The sequence below is a fragment of the Notamacropus eugenii genome, chromosome 1 (genome assembly GCF_028372415.1).
Source record: "Notamacropus eugenii isolate mMacEug1 chromosome 1, mMacEug1.pri_v2, whole genome shotgun sequence".
Classification (NCBI taxonomy): Eukaryota; Metazoa; Chordata; class Mammalia; order Diprotodontia; family Macropodidae; genus Notamacropus; species Notamacropus eugenii.
The window spans coordinates 723572826-723597960 of record NC_092872.1 but is presented as its reverse complement, the minus strand read 5'-3'; the positions used below and the strand labels follow the sequence as shown (position 1 = coordinate 723597960).

The window sequence follows — 25135 nt, the reverse complement described above, 5'->3', positions numbered from 1 at the left end:
CTCAGATCTTTCTTATGATCTGAGTTGCCTCCTCCCTCCAGGACCACATTTTTATAGGTTTAGATATCTAAACATTCAAGAATAGCTAAACCAAAAACAGAATAATTCCATTGGTTGACATATGATGCGTAGACTAAAATAAGCAACAAAATATATCATCAAGGTCATGGGTTGGGCAAGGTAAGAAACATTTCCACTGAGTAGGTGGTCACAAGGCATTCATAAGATAGGTGAAGCACAGGGCAACTCCACTGACTAAGTGGTCACAAGATGGACATCTGCTCACTCTGTATGAGAGAATGTTCTGGAAATACAAAAATAGTTGGGGGACTCTCCATGTAGTTGAGTCACCTCCATCACACTGGCCTTGGTTACCATAACAAGGAAAAACAAAGGTAGAGGGCCTGTAGCGAGCTTCCGATAATTACACAAGTGATCTTACCATCTGCAGCTCACAGCTCTGGGGACAAATATATAGAACTTATTATCATATCAAATTGAAATATCAAAATTTAGATCAAATCAAGGGATATAAGGCTTGGAATATGATATTCTATAAAGCACAATAAGTAGTATTGCAACCTAGAATAACTTACTTAGCAAAATACTTATATTGGATTGCAAAGTGATATTTAATTGAACAGGATTTTGAAAATTTTTTCTTTTTTCTTAACTGTGGGTAAAAACAATTTTTAATATTTGGGTTTTTTTTAAATTTTGAGTTCCAAATTCCTTTTGATTGCTTCCTGCTCCTTGACAAGGATAGTATTTTGAGGAAGATTATATTTTTGTCATCATGCAGAATACTGCATGATAGTACTTACCAATACTACTTTATCACTAAGGGTTATTGGCAGTTGAATGAAGTCGATCTGCCAGGTTTCAAAGGGCATATCTGGGAAAGGAAACTGCCTATGAGCAGGCTTCAGAGGCTTCAATGCATTGTGTTTGTGGCACATGGGACCCATCTTATAGCAGTGACAGCACCCTGTAAAAACTCCTGGCCCATAGTCTCATAGTCCTATCAAGTTCATATCCCTCCTTTTGAAAGTTTTCCTGCTTTATGCTAAGCATGCTTTTCTGGCAATGGCTATTTCTTCTTTTGTTAGGCTAGGAGGCTTAGGCAGGTCCTCAGAGCAAAATGAATATACCAAGGCCATGCTTAGGAACCTGTATGTCAAAAATTTGAAGAGTTAAAGCTGCAGTTTTAGCTGCTTTGTCAACCAAGTCATTTCCACAATAATGAATATTGTTTTCTGGGTTGTGCCCTGGAATTTCAAATACTGCTATGGCCTGGGGAAGAAGTAAATAGTCTATTAAATGGGAAACCTATTTCTGATTTTTAATGGCTGTCCTGAGTTGAGGAAGTTCTGATGTTTCCACTGCATTCCAAAATTACATGCCAAAGTCATCTTCACTTTCCATCTCAGGTAGATAGCTAGCAGGATTAAAGGCACACTTACACCAACTACATTTTTTCATTTCTCAGAGGCAAGTAGACCAAACGGGACAGCTAACTGCACAATGATAGATGGGACAATGATAACCAACTCAGTATCGGTAACATGATGGAGCTCCCATAAGCTGGAGGGAACTTGGTTGAGAGCTGGACGGTTGGAGGGGGTTAAGGAAGGTGGCGGGGATAAAAGACACAAGGAAGTGGTCCCTCCTGGGTCAAATGAAATAGTGGTCTGTCCTAGTAAGTGTTCAGCGGCTTTAGGGACTGGGGAAAAAGTATGAAAAGTGGTGATCCCTCCTATAAAAAAGGGAAGGTTTCTGTGATATGGGGTACACATAGCAATGCCCACAACTGAGATACTCTCTTCAGTCTTAGAGGGGGAGTGAAGAAGGCAGAGGAGTGTAAAACTGAGTGTGGCACCAGTGTCAACTACAGCAGGTCTCTCTTGCCTCTGTATGAACAAAGAGACATCTCCAAAAGGAGTCATGGGGATAATGGGCATGGTCTGTACACCCCCTTCTTTTTGATACCCCTCCTGCCAGCCCTCTCCAGCTAATCCTACTGAGTGATTGGGATTACTGGGAGGGTACCTCAGTTTTCCTGGGGTGCTTTCTGGCATCACCTTCTAGTATCCCCTTTCCCAATTGAAACCATCATGGCTTGATACAAATCCAGATACCTGGGTCTGTAGGAACTGCTCAGCAAAATCTATGGAATCCCACCTGGGGTAGAATACTCTTTGGCAAAAGCCTGGAATTATCCATGCTGCCAAGGCTTGAAACTACAGGTCCTGATCAAGCTGGGAGAACTTTGTCTTGCACTTTGAAAGAGAACATATAATCTGGGATGCTGGTGAAGTCTTCTGGCAAAGCTGGATATATTTTAGGTAACTGGGTAGTGTGGGGATTGATAAGGAGAAGGTTTTCACATAATTTTATCCTTTCTTTCACTGATTCTAATTTAGGCCCCTTTCTTTTTACCTTACCTCTGAGTTCCATTTGTTAAAGTGTCCCACTCAAGAGGCTGTTTCCTTATTCGTCAGTTTCTGCCTTAAATATTCTAATTTGGTTTTTATCAAAGCTATCCCAACAGGATCAACAGAGTTTAGTGTCCTCACTAGTTAAATCAACCCAATCCCAGCCATATGAGGGAGAGTCAGGGCTATATTTCTCATACATTTGAAAGGGTTTCTTGGGGTTTGTTTGTAGGAAATGTTGTATCTTGCACCATACTTTTACCACATATGTGTCCCATTTTAAAGCACTCAAAGTTAATAATACCACATAACTAACACGTACACACAATACACAAATACACTACAAGACGATATCACAAAGGAACATAACGCAGATACATAAAATAGAAGTACACAGATATAAATATTCCACACTGTGCTAACCATTCACTAGAATTACAGAAGTAAACATTCCACAACTCTAACCAAGTGCACAAATAAAATTTTAATTTCAACCAGTTTAACCACACACAAAAACAAGCTTGCAAGCAATTCTTACACCAATAAAATTTACTTCATGCAGAAAGAAAACTTACAGTCCATAGCCCAGATATGTGAGGAACATTCCTCACATGGAAATGTGGGCTTAATTGAAGGCTGAGTCCAGAATAGTGGTGAAAGAATGGGGTATTGAACTTGCCCATCAAGGTGAGTTGGAACCCTGGGAAAGATCTGGTGACACCTCTCTCTTCTCCCTGGTACTGCCAAGCTCAAGGCTTCACCCTGCATCCACCCCTTAAAAACTTCTAGGGACAGCATTTTGCTGAGCCAGTCTCTAATCTGAGAAGATGAAACAGCAGGCCAGAGACAAAGAGCCAGTAATCAGTTAGCTGTTTAATTAATTTGTTTCATTATGAGGAATATATTCACAAATCAGGAATCCCGATAGAATTCCACCTTGCTGAAATGAAGACAGAGATTATATGCATAAATCACAAGTGAGAAAGATGGGGGAAGATTGATTACAAACAGTGGTTTAGTGGTTTCCTGGGAGAAATCCATAGAACTCACAATAGAACAGTTCTCCAGTCTTTGGGTGTCATGACCTCCTTCCCTACGGCAAAGTACCACAGTCATTTGACAGGACCAAGTTCTACAATCATTCATTTGCTTCACTTCAGTTACACAGGCTGGGATTGTCAAGGTTTGATTGATCATGTTGAGCTACATTGTGACCTGTGACTCATAAAAGAGGCTGTAGTGCATAATCCGCCTTGAGTGAGGGTGGTGAGTTGGGGTGAAGTAACTGAGAAGTACTTATGGTGGGAAATGCTTCAGTGCTGTTTAATAAGGAAATTAATATTCCTAAACCAGAAAGTTCAAAGGTTTTGTATAATTTCACAGGGCTAGCACCTATTACACCTATATACTTTTCTTAAAATAGTAGTATATCACATTGCTTCACACTGACATATATAAATTTCACTGCACACTATATTCCTAGAACATATGGAGCTTACCGGGTTATAGTAATGTTAGGGTTGCCGAGAAAGGAATCCACGAAAGGCATGATAAGGAGACCATCAGCACCATTTTGCAGTAAATTATTTGGATGGGATAATAAATTTAAATACCCCCTCCCCCCGTTTACTAGATGCCAAACTCTTTGCCATAATGTGACAAATAACTCTACCATCCTGTTACAAATGTGGAATCAAAATCATGATACATTGGCTAAGGGAGGCTGGATTTTACCTGAAATAGTTCCTCCTCAGGAAAATCAGACATTCAGTTATGAAAGTCTATGGCTTCACTGGGATGGATTAACATGACTATTAGGGCTATACCTGCTGACAAAAGGGTTAATAAAACAGAGAGCCAAATGATACACCTTCTTGCTTAGGAAAAAATTTTGCCTTTATGGTAGGAAAATTTGGAAATGTTTCAGTAGTAAAAAAAAGGTTCTGTATGGAATGTAACTTATTTTAATTGTACTGTCACAGAATGCATTGACCCCAAAGTCCAAGAAAAAGATATTGTTTTTATAATTACTCACTCAAGATTTACAATGATGCCTGTTAAGAGCAAAGGATGGTTCCTGTCATCTGCTGATCAGACTTTTGACCAACTGATGGTAAAAATAAGACAAAAAATATGTAAAAGTTGTATTGTGTTGGGAATTGTAAGCTTTACAGCAGCTATAGCTTCTTCTATACCTATAGGATTGTCTGTATATACCGTGCAAGAGCAAACAGTGTAAGCGCATTTTATGGAAAATTTAGCAAAAAATGTACCATTAGCTTTAAAGACACAAGCCAGAATTAATAATGACTTTTATCATATTTTAGATGCTATGAGAGAAACCATTGTGCAAGTTGGGAATGAGTTAGATATATTAGAAGCTAGGTTACCAATGAAATGTGATTATAGATTCATATCTTTTTGCCTTACACCTGTCTGCTATAATAATTCAGAGTATAATTGGAATAAAATAAGAAATCATCTAAATGGAGTATGGGGAAATAGCACATTGGCTCTGGACATGGATGACTTAAACAAAATAGCATATGATATTGAGAAAGCATCCAAACAAAATCTTGACCTGGCAAGTATAGCTAATGAAATTTGGAAATATTTTGTTAATGAAAATCCTTTCATTTCCGTTTCACTGGATCATATCTATCCTACCCTTTTGTTTATTAATCCTTGTGTTTCTCTGTATCGCACCACCTATCTACAGGTGCCTTCTCTCTCATGGGAAAAATCTTCAAACCCAAACACACTTCCTATGGCTAAAACAAAAGAAAGCGGGAGGTGTTGAGAGCCAAGGTGGAGTGCAGGTAAAGTCCAGGCCAGAGTTTCTCTGAAGCCTGCTCTATCATCTGTGCTCACAAACACCTGTTATGGCTCTCCATGACTTCTTGCTTTGTTGTATCCATGGGAACCCAGAGAACGTGCAAAGTACAAGGACCGTGAGTGAAGAGAAAGAAGCTCCTGAAGATATCTACCCTGGGAATGAGATATCTAAAAGTAAACTAAAAATGCTCTCATGGGAATCACCTTGCCTGCTTGCTTGCTTGCTTGCTTGTAAGGGTCTATATACACCCCTGGCCTCAGTTAATAAATGTGAATTGTCCTTTACTTTCTCTGCCTAACCCATTGTTCTTTTCTTCGTCACTGCTTCATTGAACCACTCGGGGACGCTGGCCACCCCTCCACAGTCAGTGAGAGGGCTGTTTCAACCCGAGCAAGAAGGGAGCAAGGTCCTCCCCTGGCCTTGGCCCCAGGTGGAAAAGGAGGTTCAAAGGCTCATGGAAGAAAATAGTTCTTTAAAAATTAGAATGCAACAGATGGAAGCTAATGACTTTATGAGAAACCAAGAAATTACAAAACAAAACCAAAAGAATGAAGAAAAGAAAGATAATGTGAAATATCTCATTGGAAAAACAACTGATCTGGAAAAATAGATCCAGGAGAGACACTTTAAAAATTATGGGACTACTTGAAACTCATGATCAGAAAAAGAGCCTAGACAACATCTTTCATAAATTTTAGGATACTGATACCCAATTCATTGATCTGCCCTTTAATTGATGAAAGCATTTAGAAATATCCATTTTCCTCTGATCATTGCTTCTGCTGCATTCCATAAGATTTTGATATCTCATTTTTCAATCTAATCAAACTATTTCTGACTTCTTCCTTAATCCACTCATTAAGGTTAGATTGTTTAATCTCCAATTAGTTTTTAATCTATGTGTCTGGAATCCCTTATTAAGTATAATTTTTAGTGCATTATGATCTGAAAATACTTTTAATGTATCTGCTTTTGATCACAACATTTTTATGGATTAATATAAGATCAGTCTTTGTGCAGGTTCCATGAACTACTGAAAAAAAGTTGTATTCCTTTCTACTTCCATCCAGTTCTTTTCAGATATTGATAATATCTAGCTTCTCTTAAATTCTGTTCACTTCCTTGATATCTTTGTTTTTCAGTAAGATTGATCGAGTTTTGAGAGGGGAAGATTAGAGTCTCTGATTATAGTACTACTATCTCTTTCCATTTTCAATTCATTTAACTTTTTTACTTTGGTAAAAAAAAAAGTTTATCTGCTATAATATTTGATGCATATAGATTCAGTATTGATATGGTACATTCTTGGAAAATGGCAGAGTACGGGCAAAAATTTCTGGGCTCTCTGGATTTCCTCCACAGAGAGAAAACTGCCACAAAATGAAAAGCAGTAAAGATAAAGCAGTAAAGTAATCATCTTCCTAAGACAACTTGAGAGGACCTCCAAAGGCTGACATTTGGTCTAAGTGAAGCATAGTCACCTCAAGGCTGATTCCAATGAATCAACAATTGAATCCAATTCCATTGGATCAGCTCTGTCAGGAAGCAGACTAGGCGTCAAGAAATTTTACCTTACAAACTTTTACCTCTCATTTCTAAGGAACAGCAGATGATTGAGTGCAGAAACATTGAAATCCCCCTCTTCCCCAGCCCGCTGACCATTTCCAGATGCTAGGCCTAGCAATGCTAACCAGAAGGTATCTGGGGTTGTGGCTGTGAAGCAAACCCATGCCCAGTAAATGTAGTACTAAAGGGGAAGAACATTTTGGTGGCAGCAGGGCTGGAGTTCTTAACTCGGGCTTAGGGGAGGAAAGAAGTCCCTGAGGTTGAGCTTTCAACAGAATTTTAAAAATAACAGTAAGGAAGACCTAAGGGATAGTGCAAAATTACCCACAACTCTGGATCAAAAAGAGTAGAATAATAAACTACTAAAAATAAATTCAAAATAAAAATGAGTAAGCAAAGGAAAGAGTAACCAAGCAAAAATAAATACTTTAATAAAAAGAAAATCTGGGTCCACATTTAGAGAAAAATGGTGAGGTTAAAAAAGCCACTCCTACCCAAAGAATAACATCAAATAGACACAAAGTCCATAAAGAACTCTAGGATGAAATTTAAAAGGAATTCAAGTCAAATAAGAAAGATGGAGGAAAAGTTAGGAACAAAAATAAAACTGTAAAATAAATTTTGAAAAAAAGTTAGCCAGTTGGAAAAAGCAATACAAACCCTTTTTTAAATTTTATGTTATTTTTTCCACTTAATACAATTTTATTTTTCTAACCATATGTATTAATGAGAAATCATTTATACCAAATTGCCCATCTGCCAATGAGAACAAGGACCCATACATGTTCCTAACTCCTCCTGCAAGTACCTTGTACAATTTCTTCACATTTTTTCTCAAGCAGGGCATGGAAGAAACGTTGAGGGAGGGAAAGAGGTATGACTACCCACTCAGGATACCGTGGGATCCATGATTACTGGACACGTTCTGATTTGTAAGGATGCTGTACTTGTTCCTCACCTCCTTCTGCTATATGTAAGAATGCTCATTCAGATGGTTTTTCCCTAGTATGAATTCTCTGGTGCCTAGTAAGATTTGCCTTTGTCCCAAAGGCCTTCCCACATTCATTACATTGATAAGGTTTCTCTCCAGTATGAATTCTTTGATGCTGAATAAGTGCTGAGTTATAGGGGAAAGCCTTCCCACACTGCTTACATTCAAAAAGAATGTCTCCAGTATGAATTTGCTGATGCACATTAAGTTGGTTCTTTGTCATGAAGGCCTTTCCACATTCACTACATTCATAAGGTTTCTCTCCAGTATGAATTCTCTGGTGCCTAGTAAGATTTGCCTTCCTCCCAAAGCCCTTTCCACATACAGTACAGTGATAAGGTTTCTCTCCAGTATGAATTCTTTGATGTTGAATCAGTTCCGAGTTGTAGGGGAAAGCCTTCCCACACTCCTTACATTCAAAAAGAATGTCTCCAGTATGAATTTGCTGATGCACAATAAGTTGCTTCTTTGTTCTGAAGGCCTTTCCACATTCACTACATTCATAAGGTTTCTCTCCAGTATGAATTCTCTGATGCAATGTAAGTTTTGACTTGTTCCTGAAGGCTTTCCCACATTCACTACATTCGTAAGGTTTCTCTCCAGTATGAATTCTCTGATGCACAGTTAGATGCCCCTTACTCCTGAAGGTCTTTCTACATTCACGACATTCATAAGGTTTCTCTCCAGTATGGATTCGCTGATGTATAGTAAGCTCAGACTTACTCCTGAAGGCCTTCCCACACTCACTACATTTATAAGGTTTCTCTCTAGTATGAGTTCTCTGATGCAACGTAAGATTTGATTTAGAAATGAAGGCTTTCCCACATTCACTACATTCATAAGGTTTTGCAGCAGTATGAATTCTCTGATGCATTGTAAGATTTGACTTAGAACGGAAGGCCTTCCTACATTCACTACATTCATAAGGCTTCTCTCCAGTATGAATTCGCTGATGCATAGTAAGCTCGGACTTACTCCTGAAGGCCTTCCCACATTCACTACACTCATAAAGTTTCTCTCCAGTATGAATTGTCTGATGCAATGTAAGATTTGACTTATATCTGAAGGTCTTCCCACATTCACTACATTCAAAAAGTTTCTCTCCAGTATGAATTCTCTGATGCATAGTCTGATGTCCCTTATTTCTGAAGGCCTTTCCACATTCACTACACTCAAAAGGTTTTTCTCCAGTATGGATTCTCTGATGCACAGCAAGTTCTGACTTAGTCCTCAAGGCCTTTCCACATTCACTACATTCATAAGGTTTCTCCCCAGTATGAATTCTCTGATGCAATGTAAGAGTTGACTTATAACCAAAGGCCTTCCCACATTCACTACATTTATAAGGTCTCTCTTGTGAATGAATTCTTTGATGCTGAACAAGTTGTGAGTAGAATGGAAAGCGTTTCCCACATTCCTTACATTTATAAATAATGTCTCCAATGTGAATTCTCTGATGCCCTTTAAGTTGTTTTGTACTCCTGAAGGCCTTGCCACAATCACTACATTGATAAGATTTCTTTCCACTGTGAAGTCTTTCATGCTCAGTATGTTGTGACTTCTTCCAGAAGGCCTTTGCACATTCACTCTGCTCATAAGGTTTCTGTCTAGTACGAATTCTCCGACACACAGCAAGATGTTCTTTGTTCTTGAAAGGATTCCCAAATTGACCACATTCAATAGGTTTATCTCCGGTAAATTCTCTGCTCTCTGAAGGGAAGAATAAAGAGCTGATTTACTGTGTCTCCTTAACCCTTTCCCAACATTCTTAGTTACTCTAATGTTTTAGAGCTGATCTCTTGCCTTCTCACTTGAGAGGACTAGTCTCACTACTACTCTGTCAGTACAGATCAATTTAGCTAATAGTTAGCGAAAGTAGGATGATTCAAAAGTAACATATGTAAATGAACTGACTTAATTGAAATTACCTGGAGGGATGAATGAACCCTGACTCTACTTTTATTGGCTGACATTTGAGTGAAATAAGACTATTTAGAAAAAAAAAGATGACTGAGAATTTATCAATGTATCCTTACCATCTGAGGTGAAAATAGGAAGGGAAAACTGACCAGAAAGAAAATACAGAATTGAGTTTGGAGTGAGGAAGAAAAATAGATACATGAAGTAAACAATAAAGAAGAAATTTGGGGGGGTTGGGAATGTGATAACTGTTGCCATAAATTTCCTCTAAAAATTCAACATGTCTACTTTATAAGGAACTCATTGAAATTTAGTCATACAGGTATTTCTGACAACAGATATGAATGGATGGGAGAATAAATTCATGCAAGTGAGGCAGGAGAATGCCTGCTTAACATAAGATAATCTTCAATGAATCGAAGGGAAAAAGCTTCCCTGTACGTAAGCAAAAACATTCTTCAAGAGTGGAGAATTTTTTTTCAGTAAAGAGATACACAAAAAAGTAACATCTTGAGGCAAAAGAAAAATAATGAAGTTTTGAAGTCTCAGCTCCTTTCAACAGGCCTGAGAAGCCTTGATAGACAACAATGTTCAGCATCTTAGAGGAGATTTGACCTAAAATGACCAAGAAGACAGTATTTTGCAATTACCTAACTGCTTGGTTTTTATGTAGTCACCTGGACAACTGCTTCTGGGAATATCTGCCTCTGGCATCCAAGATTCTTCATTTCTTTCCAACTGGTAGATCAAGTCTGGTTTGGAAACTGCAAATCCTGTTCATTGAAAATGAAAAAGTGCTAGGCAGTCATCTCAGAGTTCTGTCATAAAACAGAGAAATGAAATACTCTTTCCATCTTATAACACCAGGGGCACTATCATCATCATTATTGTTAGCTGATTTAGTCTGAGATTTTTTTTTCAACTATCGGGGCCTCAAATGGTTGGCTGGAGAGAGGAGTAGGGTTTTTTAATTTATTTGTTTGTTTTTACAGAAATAACAATTTTTAAAAGGCATCCATAAAACTTAATTCAAAACAGGTTCAAACCCTCTTTGGGAAAAAAGTAGGCATAGCAGGAAGATCTCAAGGATAGTACAAAGGACCACCAAAGGATATTCTATATTATGTACAATGGATTACTGAGCAGGACTTAGGAACACATAGTCCATTTGACTCACTCTCCCTGTTTGGTGAGTGGGAGCACTGTGTATGAGGAAACCTACATTGGGATTAAAAAGAAAAACTTATGTGAAGCAACAGAGAGGGAAAGATATATCCTCAAGAATAACAACAAATCAAGAAATCAATTTCCAGGCATATTAAGCAAAGATCTTTTTACTGGAACTAGTAGCACTAGTATCCCTTGGATATAAAAGGGTCAGAAATAGTTTCCTTTTGTATGCCAAAGAGTAACTGTTAAATCTTGAAAGTTACTACAGTACATACTAAGACTCCAAAGGGTTAGTCTTTCTTACCCAAAGATACCAAGTTCCTATAGTTCTCAAGCATCACATCCGTGTACAACTTTTTCTGAGATGGGTTCAATTGTTCCCATTCCTCCCAGGTGAATTCCACAGCTACATCCTTGAAGGTCACTGACTCCTGAAATACCAAAAGATTTATACTTACCCAGCTCTACTTCTGTTGTAATGTTCAAATATAAACTGCTTGACAGCTGGGTGAGGAAACTGAGGGCATAAGAACAACTCTTGGTACAGGGAATTGAAGAGATTCAGTCAACCACACTGACTTCATTTTGTGACTCAATTCTGGGGGTAGCTCAGTTCTTTTTCTGTTCAATTACACATCTAGTCCAACTTCTCTCTTGTGAAAAAAATATATTCAATCGTAGGAAGTGGGAGAAAACTTTAATGCATTTTTTGAACCTAACCCTGCATGGCTGGGAAAAAAAAGACCACCTTTACCTGCTGTTTAGAGACCCTTAATTAAGGATTTAGGTTATACTGTCCAGAAACTCAGTTAAATCCAAAAAGACTGATATAAAAAGTTCTCAGAACTCTATATCTCAAGAAACCACTATGTTTTCTCTAAAAACTGGCTCAATACTGTTGTTTCCATGTTCCTTTCTTTGTATAAAGACACTTAAAAGGAACAAGACACCTCTTTTTCTGAATTCAGGGAACTGAACCTGTTGTCTCTTATGCACTGTAGGCAGGGGTGCCTACATGTAAAGTCCCCAATCTTCCTCCAATTACAAATCAGATGACCTAATATTGCATTATTTGATCTTAATTACTTGATTGTCTTTGATTATTTTTGATGTATAAAAGTACATGTCCCCCTATATTCAGGTCAAGCCTTAAGTTGAGGAAGGGGCTTTGTCCCAGTTTGTTATGCAAGTGCCATGCATTCATTGCTTAATAAACTGATATGGCCATAAAGTTGAATCTTTGTTTCCTGCATTTCATAAGCCATCTTCATTTGCCACAAGGAACTGTTTCATTTATTCATTTGTATCCTAGTACAGTGTCTGGTATACACTAAGCCCTTAAGAATTCCTCTCCCAGAAAGAACTGATGAATAGCAGTATGAATAGGATGATTTTACACACACACACACACACACACACACACACACACACACACACACACACACACACACACACTTTTTATCTAATGGTAGCCAACTCCAGGGTAGGAGGGATGGGGGAAGGGAGAAAAAGAAATTTACAGGATAATTTAATCATATTCACAAGAAATAGCAAGCTTATGCATAATTGATTTGCAATTTTACATGCAATGACCTTTTTTTATCATATTATATTCTAAAAATGCTTGTTATATTCCACAAATTATAAACAAAATCAATAAATGTTTAAAATGAGAACTAGGAGAAGACTGTGAAACACTTAGCTGCTCTGATGGATATAGCAATCCATGAAAATTCCAAAGGACTAAATAAAATGAAGAAAGAATTGATAAACTAAGAGTGCAGAGCGAAGCAAATTCTTTTTCAGTTTCATTCTATCAATTTTTATTTGCACCAGGGTCAATATGGAAATGTTTTGCACTATTTCACATGCAAAATGGGAATCCTATTGTTTACCTTCTCACAATGAGTGAGGGAAGAATTGGAAGGAGGGAAAGAATTTGGAGCTAAAAATAAAAAAGTAAACAGAGTAAATGTAAGGTCTTTTTTTGTATGAAGAGGATTAACTAGTTGGGGAGTAAGGTGTCATTTGGCTCTAAATCCAAGATTCTCTGATGCCCACAACATCGAGGGTTATCATACAGGAGAAAGAACCATACCCTGTGGTCTCTGGCCTGAGAAGGTATTTCAGGAAAGCAGCGGGTAGCACTCACCTGGCCTGGCCTGGCTGTCAGCACAGGAGCCATCCCTCTTCCTCCAGGCTCCCCCCTCCGGGGGCGGGGCAAAAGTCACAGAAGACAGAGCTGGGCAGGGAAGGAGAACCGTGAGATGGAGGGGCCACGCTTCGGAGTCTGCCCTGCTCAGAGATCATAAATCCCCACTTCTCCCCTGGGGTGGGGGCATGGATAGAAGGAGGGGGCCCCAAGGAAACAGTCATTTCTGTTCTGGGGGAGCCAAAGGAAACACTCGTTTCCTTGCCGAGTGTTGGGGGGAGGCACAAGGAAACAACTATTTCTTTCTTGGGAGTCCCCCTAGTATCTCTAGAAAAGAACTGGAGAACAGACACGTGACCCTCTCAGCAGAGAGGGCACGGACCCCGGCAGCAGCACGAAAGGCTTTTCAGACAAGGGGTTGCCGCGGGGGACGGACCAACAAGCAGACAGACACGCACCAGGAGGACCTGCCCCCGGACCCTGCCCCGGGGGAAGCACAGAGGCCTGGAGGGGCAGGACTTGAGCGGGGTCCCAGGATACGGCTGTGCCTAAAGGAACATTAGAACCCGCGACCAGAAGCCCACCTCCGCGTGCTCCTCGAACCCTCCGCCACCCACAGGCCGCCCCCAGACCCTTGGAAGCCCTCCAGGGCTTCCTCCCTCCCCTTCTCGGGGACCGCCTCAACCAGCTCTCCCGGCCCAGATCGCGCCACACACCCCGCAGCCCGCACCTGGCGCCTCCCCCGTCTGTCCCTCGCCCCGTCACACTTCACCTCCGCGCAGGGGACTGGCAGCCGCCACCGGCAACGAGAGAAAAAGCGGAAAAGAAACGAGGCGGAAGCGTCCTAGAAGGACGGAAGTCCCAACCTCTCGCCCTTGGACTTGGAAAACGCCTCCCGCGGAGCACGGCCTTCTGGGAATCGTAGTCTGCAGGCTGGGGCGCCTTCTGCGCATGCCAATGGCTCAGCTCCGCCCCCCGGCCTAGAATACCGCCCAACCTCTCAGTCGGCCGCGCAAGGCCGTGCCTGCCTTGGAGCCCCGCCCCCTCTGCTTCTCCCTTAAGTCGTGCGTCTTCTTCACAGCCACAGCGCACGGGAAGTCACCAGGCCTGGGGTCCCACACATGGAGGGACCACGGGGTCTTCTCCAAGTCTGCTGCGTCCCGTGGCATTTCCCAGACTAGTAGCCAGTTCCGAGAGGCCGCAGCTCTAAGGAAACGCTAGTTGTGTCCCGCCATCTTCCCGGAGGAAATGACGCGGCCACGAACGGAAGCGGCGGCTCCAAGGAAGGAAACCAGGAGCGGGGGGGTTGGAGGCCCTGAGCTCTCCCTCAAGCCCTGGCGGCTTCCAGGCAAGAGGAGCAGGACACGTGGGGGCCCTGGGCAGCAGGAGAGGTCGAGAGGGCACTGGCCGCCAGCTTGGACCGAGAAAAGCCAGGCCCTGTGTGGTGTCCGTGGACAATGATGACGGAGGAGGGGAGAAGGTGAAGATGATGGAATGCTAAAAATCCAAGGAACATCCACCATAGTCCTTACAAGATGTTAGACATCGGGTGCTGAGAACAGCAGGCCTTGCGTATTGCTGGGTGCTGGCAATTAGCTTTAGCTCTTCCTCAAAATTCTCACCACCTGGCCCTCCCATCCCGCAAAGGAAACAGTTGTCACTGGGGGGCACAGATGGGGCCTGTTCCTAAAAGGTTTTGAGCGTGAATGCCCCATGGATCAGTAAGATTACCTGCCAGTATTCCAGGTAAAAAAGACACTTGCACAAGATCAACACGATTGTTACAGCTAGAGGGAGTTGTATCATCCTTTGTCAACTAAGAAGTGAAAGTCAAGTAGGGAGAGGCTGTAAGGAGAGTGGAAGGAAGAAAGTAGTCATAGGTGTGAGTCGGGAGTGTTCCCTCAGGACAAGTGGTGCAGCTGGAAGAAGTGAAGGTATGGGAGCATTCATCACTGTAAACATCCTTGCAGGTTGAACAAGTCAGGAGACCAGCAGAGACATTTACAAGCCTTCCCTTAATAGGGGTTTTTACCTGTAGAAGTGACTGTACAGCTTCTCTTCCAGGCATGGGAGCTAAGTATATAAATACAAAATTCCTTTGATAACTTGCTCCTAAAAAAGTAAATAAACATATTCACAAAATTCCCCCTTTCTCAGTACCATCAACAGGGAAATTGTCAGAAAAGGGAAGCTTCGTGATTGAATGTTAATGCTTCACCCATGGTATTCTCAAAATTAAATTCCATTTTACTTGTGGGTGAGTTTGCCTACCTTCACCAGATTATTCCATGCCTTAGTGGAATCTATGAAGTCATGTTCTGTTTGTTTGCCCTGGCAGCATTGTCTACATCTGACTTTGTTTTATTAATACAAAATCTTTTTAATTTAATGTAATCAAAATTATTTATTCCACACCTGAAAAATGAGTCAACAGCATGGTAAAGGAGACCTAGAAATACTGAAGAAAGTAACACCTTAAAAAACAGACTAACCCAAATGGCCAAAGGAGTTCCAAAAGCCAATGAGGAGAAGAATGCTTTAAAAAACTGAATTGGCAAAATGAAAAAGGAGGTCCAAAAGCTTACTGAAGAAAATTGTTGCTTCAAAATCAAAGTGGAGCAAATGGAAGCTAATGACTTTATGAGAAATCAAGAAATTATAAAATAGGACCAAAAGAATGAAAACATAGAAGATAATGTGAAATATCTCATTGGAAAAACCACTGACCTGGAAAATAGATACATAAAAGAAAATTTAAAAATTATTGGACTACCTGAAAATCACGACCAAAAAGAATCTAGACATCATCCTTCAAGAGATTATCAAGGAAAACTGTCCTGATATTCCCCAAACCAGAGAGCAAAATAGAAATTGAAAGAATCTACTGATCACCTCTGGAAAGAGAACCTGAAAGGAAAAATCCTAGGAATATTGTAGCCAAATTCCAGATTTCCCAGGTCAAGGAGAAAATATTGCAAGCAACCAGAAAGAAACAATTCAAGTGCTGTGGAAATACAATCAGGATAGCAGAAGATCTAGCACATTCTACATTAAGGGAGTGAAGGGCTTGGAATATGCTATGATCCAGAGGTTAGAGGAGGTAGGATTAAAACCAAGAATCACCTACCCAGCAAAACTGAGTATAATACTTCAGGGGAAATAATGGATATTCAGTGAAACAGAGGACTTTCAATTATTCTTGATGAAAAGACCAGAACTGAAAAGAAAATTTGACTTTCAGATACAAAAATCAAGAGAAGCACTAAAAGGTAAACCGGACAAAGAAATTTTACAAGAGTTATTAAAGTTGAACTGTTTACATTCCTAGATGGAAAGATGTTATTTGTAACTCATGAGACCTTTCTCAGTATTAAGGTAGTTGGAAGAGGTAGATAGATAGATGGATGGATGGATGGATGGATGGATGGATGGATGGATGGATGGATGGATGGATGGCACAGGGTAAGTTGAATGTGAAGGGATATCTAAAAAAATAAAACGTTTTAATGTTTATTTATTTTTAGTTTTCAACATTCATTTCTACAAAATCTTGAGTTCCACATTTTCTCCCATCTCTCTCCTCCCCCACCACAAAACACCATACATTCTGATTATCCCTTCCTCCAATATACTTTCTCTTCTGCCACACCCCTCCCTTCCCTTCTCCCCAGCTTCTCTCTTGTCTTGTAGGGCAAGATAAGTTTCTGTACCCCATGACCTGTATTTCATATTTCCCGGTTGTATGGAAAACAGTTCTCGACATTAGTTGCTAAAACTTTGTGTTCCAAATTCTCTCCCTTCCTCCCTCCCCACTCATCCCCACTGAGAAGGCAAACAATTCAATATAGGGTATAAATGTGTAGCTTTGAAAATGACTTTCATGATAGTCATGTTGTGTAAGACTATTTCCCTCCATTCTATCCTGTCCCCCATTTATTCTATTCTGTCTTTTGACCTTGTCCCTCCCCAAAACTTCTAATTGCTCCCTCCTCTCATTTGCCATCCCTTTCATCATCCCACCCACCCTTCTTATCCCCTTCTTCCCTACTTTGCTGTAGTGTAAGATAGATTTTCATACCAAATTCAGTGTGCATGTTATTCCTTCCTTAAGCCAAATGTGATGAGAGTAAGCTTCACTTTTTCCCCCTCACCTCTCCCCATTAACCTCCACTGAAAAAGCTTTTTCTTGCCTATTTTGTGAGAGATACTTTGCCTCATTCCGTTTTGCCCTTTCTCCAATATATTCCTCTCTCACCCCTTAATTTTATTATTTTTTAGATAACATCCCTTCTTATTCAAATCACCCTGTGCTCTCTGTCTGTGTGTGTGTGTGTGTAAACCCTCCAACTACCCAAATACTGAGAAAAGTTTCAAGAGTTACAAGTATTATCTTTCAATGCAGGAATGTAAACAGTTCAACTTTAGTAAGTCCCTAATGATTTCTCTTTCCTGTTTACCTTTTCATGTTTCTCTTGATTCTTGTGTTTGAAAGTCAAATTTTCTTTTCAGCTCTCGTATTTTCATCAAGAATGCTTGAAAGTCCTATTCACTGAATGACCATCTTTTCCCCTAAAGTATTATACTCAGTTTTGCTGGGTAGGTGATTCTTGGTTTTAATCCCAGTTCCTTTGACTTCTGGAATATCATATTCCAAGTCCTTCACCCCCTTAATGTAGCAGCTGCTAGATCCTGTGTGATCCTGCCTATATTTCCACAAATGCTCGAATTGTTTCTTTCTGGCTGCTTCAATGATAGGAGATGAGAGAGAGGAGAGGAGGGGGCTCACTCAGTAAATGACCTCATTTTTTTCTGTAAAATATGGTTCAAGGTTCTCAGCTGAGTGAGAGCAGGGAGCAGCAGCCATGGAAAATTTGATAAAGGAAAAACAGGTTTGGAAGAGCCACTGTGGAGAGTGTGATAATGTGATGTAGAAAAAGTTTGAGAGACAGTTTCTGGTAATTAATCATTTTATTAATCATGATAGAATATGCTTAATAGAAGCAGTCAATGACTCTCTCAAATGCCAAAAACCCTTCTTGGAACCCACTCAATGTTTATATGCCCTTGGAAGAGTGGGTTTTCCTGAGAGTGAAAATCAGTTCTGATTGGTTAACAAGTAATGACTAAGTGAATATTATAAGACACTGGCTTATTCTATTGAAGATCTGGGAGATGTCACTCTGATCACTCAGTCTTGGTCAAAGAGACTTATTTATACCCATATCACTGCATCTAAGGTAATCTATACAAGAGGGAGAATCCATTTTTTCCTAGATTTGTCTGAGTACAACACAATGGACTGGAATCCATCAATTCACCTAAACCAAAATTTATTTACCTCTTAAACCAATCTGAGTTTTCCCTCTTATTATCAGACCTGCTTCAAAGACTGCCTGAATAACCTACAGGGACTGATTTCTGAGTGAGGAAGTAGAAAAGGGAAAAAACCTTAGCCCTAATTCAATAATTGGTTATTAATACAAGAGAAAAATAATAATTTCTCTTAACAGTAAGTTGATAAGGGAAGTATATTAGGATGGCCTAGCAGCAGTGAGGGCCCAGTTGAGGTTATATAAAAGAAATGTAAAGTGGACCTACTCAGAATAGATGTGTAATTGTATGAACTGATGTAGAGTAAGGTGAGCTAACCAGGAAAATAAATTATACAACAATTGCAATTTTGTAAAGATCAATTCTGATCAAAACAATGACCAGACACAATTCCAGAGAACTCAAGAAGAAACATGTTGCCTGCATCCTGATAAAGAAGTAATGAATGCAGAGCATAGACAGAGATCATATTTTTTAACATGACCAATGGCAGAGTTTTGTTGTTTTCTGTTTGACATATATGCTTCTAATGGGGTTTTTTTAGTTTTCTCAATGAAGTGTAAAGGGGGAAAGTAGAAGGGAGAGAATGTGAATTTGAAAATAAACATTTTATTATAAAAGAAAAAACAAAGACAATAATGTCATAAGGGACACTGACCCTCTCAGGTAGATCATTCCACCAATTACTTTCTTCATTAGCTGTTGGAAAGGGACAGGTGCCCCCAAGATGCCTTCTGGCATACACTCAAACATCTCACTGGACAGATAAAACAGTATTATCTTTGTTTGGTTCAGCCATAGGAACTTGAGAGTATCTACTAAGCAAGTCTAAGACTGAAAACCAATGGCTAGGTAGCAGTCAATCCAGAGCATCTTGAACCCATGGCATAGTGTATTAAATGACTAGTTTTCTTGTTCAGCTATAGTCTATCCATTAGTGTCAGACTTGCCCACAAAACTTTTGAGTGTAGCTTTAACCAGATTAAAATGTAAATGGGAAATATCTAATAAAATAAATGAATTGCATACAACATAGACATGGTCAATGTGTGGTTTTCTAAGTCACAGAGATTCATTTCTATTTGAGTTTGAAACCACTGGTGTACACATACACCCATCTCCTTTGGAACCACCACTAAGGGTAATTCATGAAGTTTCCTGGATTCTGTGATATAATTAACCAGCCTTTCTATGTAATGGTTTCTATAAGTTTTCACTAATAGAGCTTCCTCTGAATGGCTGAGAATCAATGAGTAAGATTCTGTGGGTTACACCTTGAGCATATCCTCAGGGAGGACTAGCACCTCTGTGTTGAGGGCTTGCTGGGCCCTTTTCAGGGCTGCTCATTCACCTTTAGTGTCCATCTGTCGTCCAACTTTTACTTGTAGCTCCAAGAAGCTGTAGAATGCTCAGCAGCCACACCCTTGTGAGACAACCACAGCAGAAGGGCTAAGCCAGGTTGAGAGTAACCAACAGGCTTAAAACGCATTGGTAAGTTAAGAGGATGTCTACCCTAAACATGTGAAAACTTACCCTAGCAGAATGGACAGATGAAAATAATTTTTTCCAATGGACATGAAGATGGAAGACACCACGGTCATCCACTGAATCCCAGGTCATGCCAATCAATTGTCTTGACTTTTGTCCTGGCACTAAACTTAGGTCATTCTAGAACAGAATGAAGCTGTCAACTTTACATAATTCTTCCTCATTTAAATCCAGTTCATGTGCAACTCAAGACAACATTCATGATGCTATTAGTCCTCTTCAAAAATGAAGAATGAGTAACAATCCTACGTCTCTCTCATGCATCAAGATTGTCCCCTTGCTGAATTTCATCTTCAACCTATCCAAATATGTTTGGAATATTTCACTCTGTATGTCATCCATGCATTTGCCCACCAAAACCCCTAGCTGCCCAATAAGGAAGCCATCTTTCAGTGCCTTTATGAGCTAGTCAGTTACTTTTTGCTTGTCTTCTCCTGATGTTGTAGACTTACCCAAGTCAGGAACAGCAAATGCCCCATGGACATCCTTTATAGTCTGGAAATGGCAAAAGAGAGGTTCTCCAGAGACATGGAAAATGCTTTCCTTTTACCAACACCCGCAAATCTGCCAGCAGTTCTCTATGATATTCAAAGACTTCTCTGTTTTTTTTTTCATGCCTGAAGATGAAGGGATATAAAGAGATAAGGGGAAACATTGTGACCTGGAGCAGAAATCACATTTCATGGGTACTACACCTAAATTAAAAAAAAAAAATTAGGGCTATTTGTTGCTTGAAGTAACTTGCATTCTTCAGCAAATTAAACTGCAAATGTCTTTGAAACTGATTTAAAAAATAAAACAAAATAATTCCTATCTCTAACATAACACGTGAATCCCCTCTTAATGTCTCTCTCTGGGAGACAATATAAACAATATCCACTTTACATGAATATAAGTCAAGGCCTTTGCATGATTTTCCCATAGACAATCCTGGCTATGAAGGACCCTTAAAAATGACAATTTCTTGCAAATTAAAACAATTCTGAGGTACTGCCTTATACCAAGTAGATTGCTTAATAGGACAGAAAAGGTAAATGACAAATGTTGGAGGGGATGTGAGGAAAATGAGATATTAATGCACTGTTGGTGAAGTTGTGAACTGATTCGACCATTCTGAAGAGCAATTTCAAACTATGTCCTAAGTGCTATACAATCAAGCATATATATGCTTTAGACCTAGCAATAGTACTACTAAGTCTATATCCCAAAAGAAATTAAAAGGAAAAGGAAAAGGGCCTGTATGTATGAAAATATTTGCAACAGCTCTTTTATGGTGACAAAGAATTGGAAATTGAGGAGATGCCCATCAGTTCGGGAATGATTGGATAAATTGTGGTATGCAATTGGTATTATGCTATAGGAAATGATTAGCAAGATGCTCTTAGAAAAAACCTGCAGTGGTGGAGCCAAGATGGCAGAGTATAAAGATGCATCTACTCTAGCTCTTCCCCCACAGCCCATAAAATAGCTGTAAAAATGACTAGAGCAGGAGAAGCCACAAAACGACAGAGTGAAAGAGATTTCCAGCCCAAGGCAACCTAGAAAGCCTGAAGGAAAGGTCTATTGTGCCAGGCATGGAGCAGAGTGCAGCCCATGGAGCCCAACCTAGCCTTGGCCATGCTGCACCAGCAGGGACAGGACCAGAGCAGAATGGGGCACAGAACCCTGGGCAGCAGCTGAAGTTCCCAGATCCCTCAACCCACAAATGCTAGAGACAGCTTCAAAGGTCAGTAAAAAAGCTTTTTCACCTGGGTGAGAAGGGAGCAGGGTCTTCCCCTAGCCCTGGCACCAGGAAGTGGCAGCAGCCTCATCATTCATTTTTGGAGCCCTCAGCCTAAAGACAATGGGGAATTGAGCCACTGACCTGGATCTCAGTCCTGAGTGGCAGCCTTCAGGTAAGGAAAAATGCTGGCATAATGGAGCTGATGGAGGTTCTTCAAAGGGAATTCTACTTGCAGATCCTGGGCAGAAAGGCTTTGGTAGCTCCCAGAACAGAGTGGAGGCCAGGAGAAGAGTAAACTCATCTCCCTTGATTGTGTCACCTTGAAGGAACTGAGAACTTACAGGTCCCGAGAGTATACCACCCTCTTGACAAAAGTCTCAAATATCAAGTAACTGGCTGGGAAAATGCCCCAAAAGGGGAAAAAATAAGACTATAGAAGATTACTTTCTTGGTGAATAGGCCATCCATTTGGATGATGAAGAACAATGCATACCTTCAGAAGAAGACATAAAAGTCAAGGCTTTTGGACCCAAAACCTCAAAAATAAATATGCAGGGGTCCCAGGCCATGGAAGAGCTCAAAAAGGATTTTGAAAATCAAGTAAGAGAGGTGGAGGAAAAATTGGGAAGAGAAGTGAGAAAGAAAATCATGAAAAGTAAGTCCACAGCTTGCTAAAGGAGACCCAGAAAAATGCTGAAGAAAATAACACCTTTAAAAATAGACTAATTCAAATGGCAAAAGAGGTCCAAAAAGTCAATGAGAGAATGCTTTAAAAAACAGAATTATCCAAATGGAAAAGGAGGTTCAAAAGCTCACTGAAGAAAATAGTTCTTTAAAAATTAGAATGGAACAAGTGGAAGCTAATGACTTTATGAGAAACCAAGAAATTACAAAACAAAACCAAAAGAATGAAAAAATAGAAGACAATGTGAAATATCTCATCAGAAAAACAACTGACCTGGAAAATAGATCCAAGAGACAATTTAAAAATTATGAGACTACCTGAAGCCATGATCAAAAAAAGAGCCTAGACATCAACTTTCATGAAATTATCAAGGAAAACTGCCCTTGTTTTCCTTCGGTAAAATAAATATTGAAATAATCCACCAATTACCTCCTGAAAGAGATGCAAAAAGAAAAACTCCTAGGAACACTGTAGTCAAATTCCAGAGTTCCCAGATCAAGGAGAAAATATCACAAGCAACCAGAAAGAAACAATTCAAGTGTTATGGAAATACAGTCAGGATAACAGAAGCTCTAGTAGCTTCTACATTAAGGGGTTGAAGGGCTTAGAATATGATATTCCAGAAGCCAAAGGAACTAGAATTAAAACCAAGAATCACCTACCCAGCAAAACTGAATATAATACTTCAAGGGAAAAATGGCAATTCAGCGTAATAGAGGACTTTCAAGCATTCTTAAATTTGACTTCCAAACACAAGAACCAAGAGAGGTATGAAAAGGTAAACAGGAAAGAGTAATCATAAGGGACTTACTAAAGTTGAACTGTTTACATTCCTACATGGAAAGATAATATTTGTAACTCTGGAAATTTTTCTCAGTATTTGAGTAGCTGGAGGGATTATACATACCTACATACACACACACACACAACACACACACATAAATATGTATATATATATATGTATACACACATGCAGAGGGCACAGGGTGAATTGAATAGGAAGGTATGATATCTGAAAAAAAAATTAAGGTGTGGGAGAGAGGAATAGATTGGGAGGAGAAAGGAACAAATAGAACGGGGCAAATTATTTTTCATAAAAGAGGCAAGCAAAAGCTTTTTCAACGGAGGAGAAAAGGGGGGAGGTGAGAAGGAAAAAGTGAAACTTACCCTCATCACATTTGGCTTGAGGAGGGAATAACATGCACACTGAATTTGGTATGAAAATCTATCTTACACTACAGGAAAGTAGGGGAAAAAGGGGATAAGTGGGGTGGGGGTATGATAAAGGGGAGGGCAAATGGGAGGATGGAGTAATAAGAAGTAATCACTTTAGGGGAGGGACAAGGTGTAGAGAACAGAATAAATAGGGGGCAGGATAGAATGGAAGGAAATATAACCAGTCTTTCACATCATGACTATTATGGAAGTCTTTAGCCAAACTATACATATATAGCCTATGTTGAATTGCTTGCCTTCTCAGTGGGGATGGGTGGGGAGGGAGGGAGAGAAGTTGGAACTCAAAGTTTAAGGAATGAATGTTGAGAATTGTTTTTGCATGTAACTGGGAAATAAGAAATACAGCTAATGGAGTTTAGAAATCTATCTTGCCCTACAAGAAAGGAGGGAAGATGGGGCTATGGGAAGGGAGGGATGTGATAGAAGGAAGAGCAGACTGGGGGCAGGAGTAATCAGAATACACAGTGTTTCAGGGTGGTGAAGGGGAGAGATGGGGAGAAAATTTGGAATTCAAAATCTTGTGGAAATGAAAGTTGAAAATTAATAATAAATAAGTTAATTTTTAAAAAAAGGAAAAAATCTGCAAAGATTTATATGAGCTGATGCAAAGTGAAATGTACTATGTACAAAGTAACAGCAATATTGTAAGGTGATCAACCGTGAATGACTGAGCACCTCTTGACAATACAATGATCCAAGACAACTCTAAAGGGCTTACAATGAAAAAATGCTATCCATCCCCAGAGAAAAACTGATGGTGTCTGAGTACAGATTGAATCATTCTTTTTTACTTTCTTTATTTTTCTTTTTTTTTTTATTTAACTTTTAACATTTATTTTCACAACATTTTGGGTTACAAATTTTCTCCCCTTTTATCCCCTCCCCCCCCAAACCCAAGCATTCTAATTGCCCCTGTGACCAATCTGCTCTCTCTTCTATCCTCCCTCTCTGCCCTTGTCTCCGTCTTCTCTTTTGTCCTGTAGGGCCAGATAGCTTTCTTGACCCCTTGACCTGTAATTCTTATTTCCCAGCTTTCTTTATTTTTCTTGAGGGTTTCTTTTTTGGTCTATGTTTTCTTTCACAAATACCTGTTATGGATAAGTTTTGAATGACTATACATATATAACTTACATTGAATTGCTCACCTTCTTAATGGGCAAGGGGGTGGAGAGGAAGGTAAAGAATTTTGAACTCAAAGTTTTAAAAATGAATGTAAAAATTGTTTTTACATGTAACTGCAGAAAAGCAAAATACTAAATACTTTTTTAAAAGAATGTAAAGAAAGAAGAGAAAAAGAGAAAAGGAAAAATTGTAATTTCCCCAAATTTGGTTATAGATCAGCATGAACTAGGAAGGTAAGAGGAGACAGAATGCCAGGGGATGCAATAGGGTCCCAGCTTCAAGGTCTTGTGCTGTTTATTGCTCTTAGTCTCAGCTAAGAGATTATGAAAGGCAAAGGCTATAAATAAGCCTTTATTCATAGGGCTGTTTGTGCCTAGTTTTTTTTGGCAGAATCTGGATGGAGTTTGAGAGGCACATGTG

The 25135-nt window shown here is 39.7% G+C and overlaps 1 protein-coding gene across 1 annotated transcript in view; it reads right to left on the bottom strand.

Annotated features, from left to right (window-relative positions):
• Positions 1 to 2899: 2899 nt before the first annotated feature.
• LOC140521647 (uncharacterized) overlaps positions 2900 to 25135 on the bottom strand; it is a 50859-nt gene continuing 28623 nt past the window's right edge. The window contains 2 exon segments of the mRNA XM_072636894.1: positions 2900 to 7840; positions 7842 to 9435. Coding sequence (XP_072492995.1) covers positions 7805 to 7840; positions 7842 to 9435 — 1630 coding nt within the window. The 3' untranslated portion in view covers positions 2900 to 7804.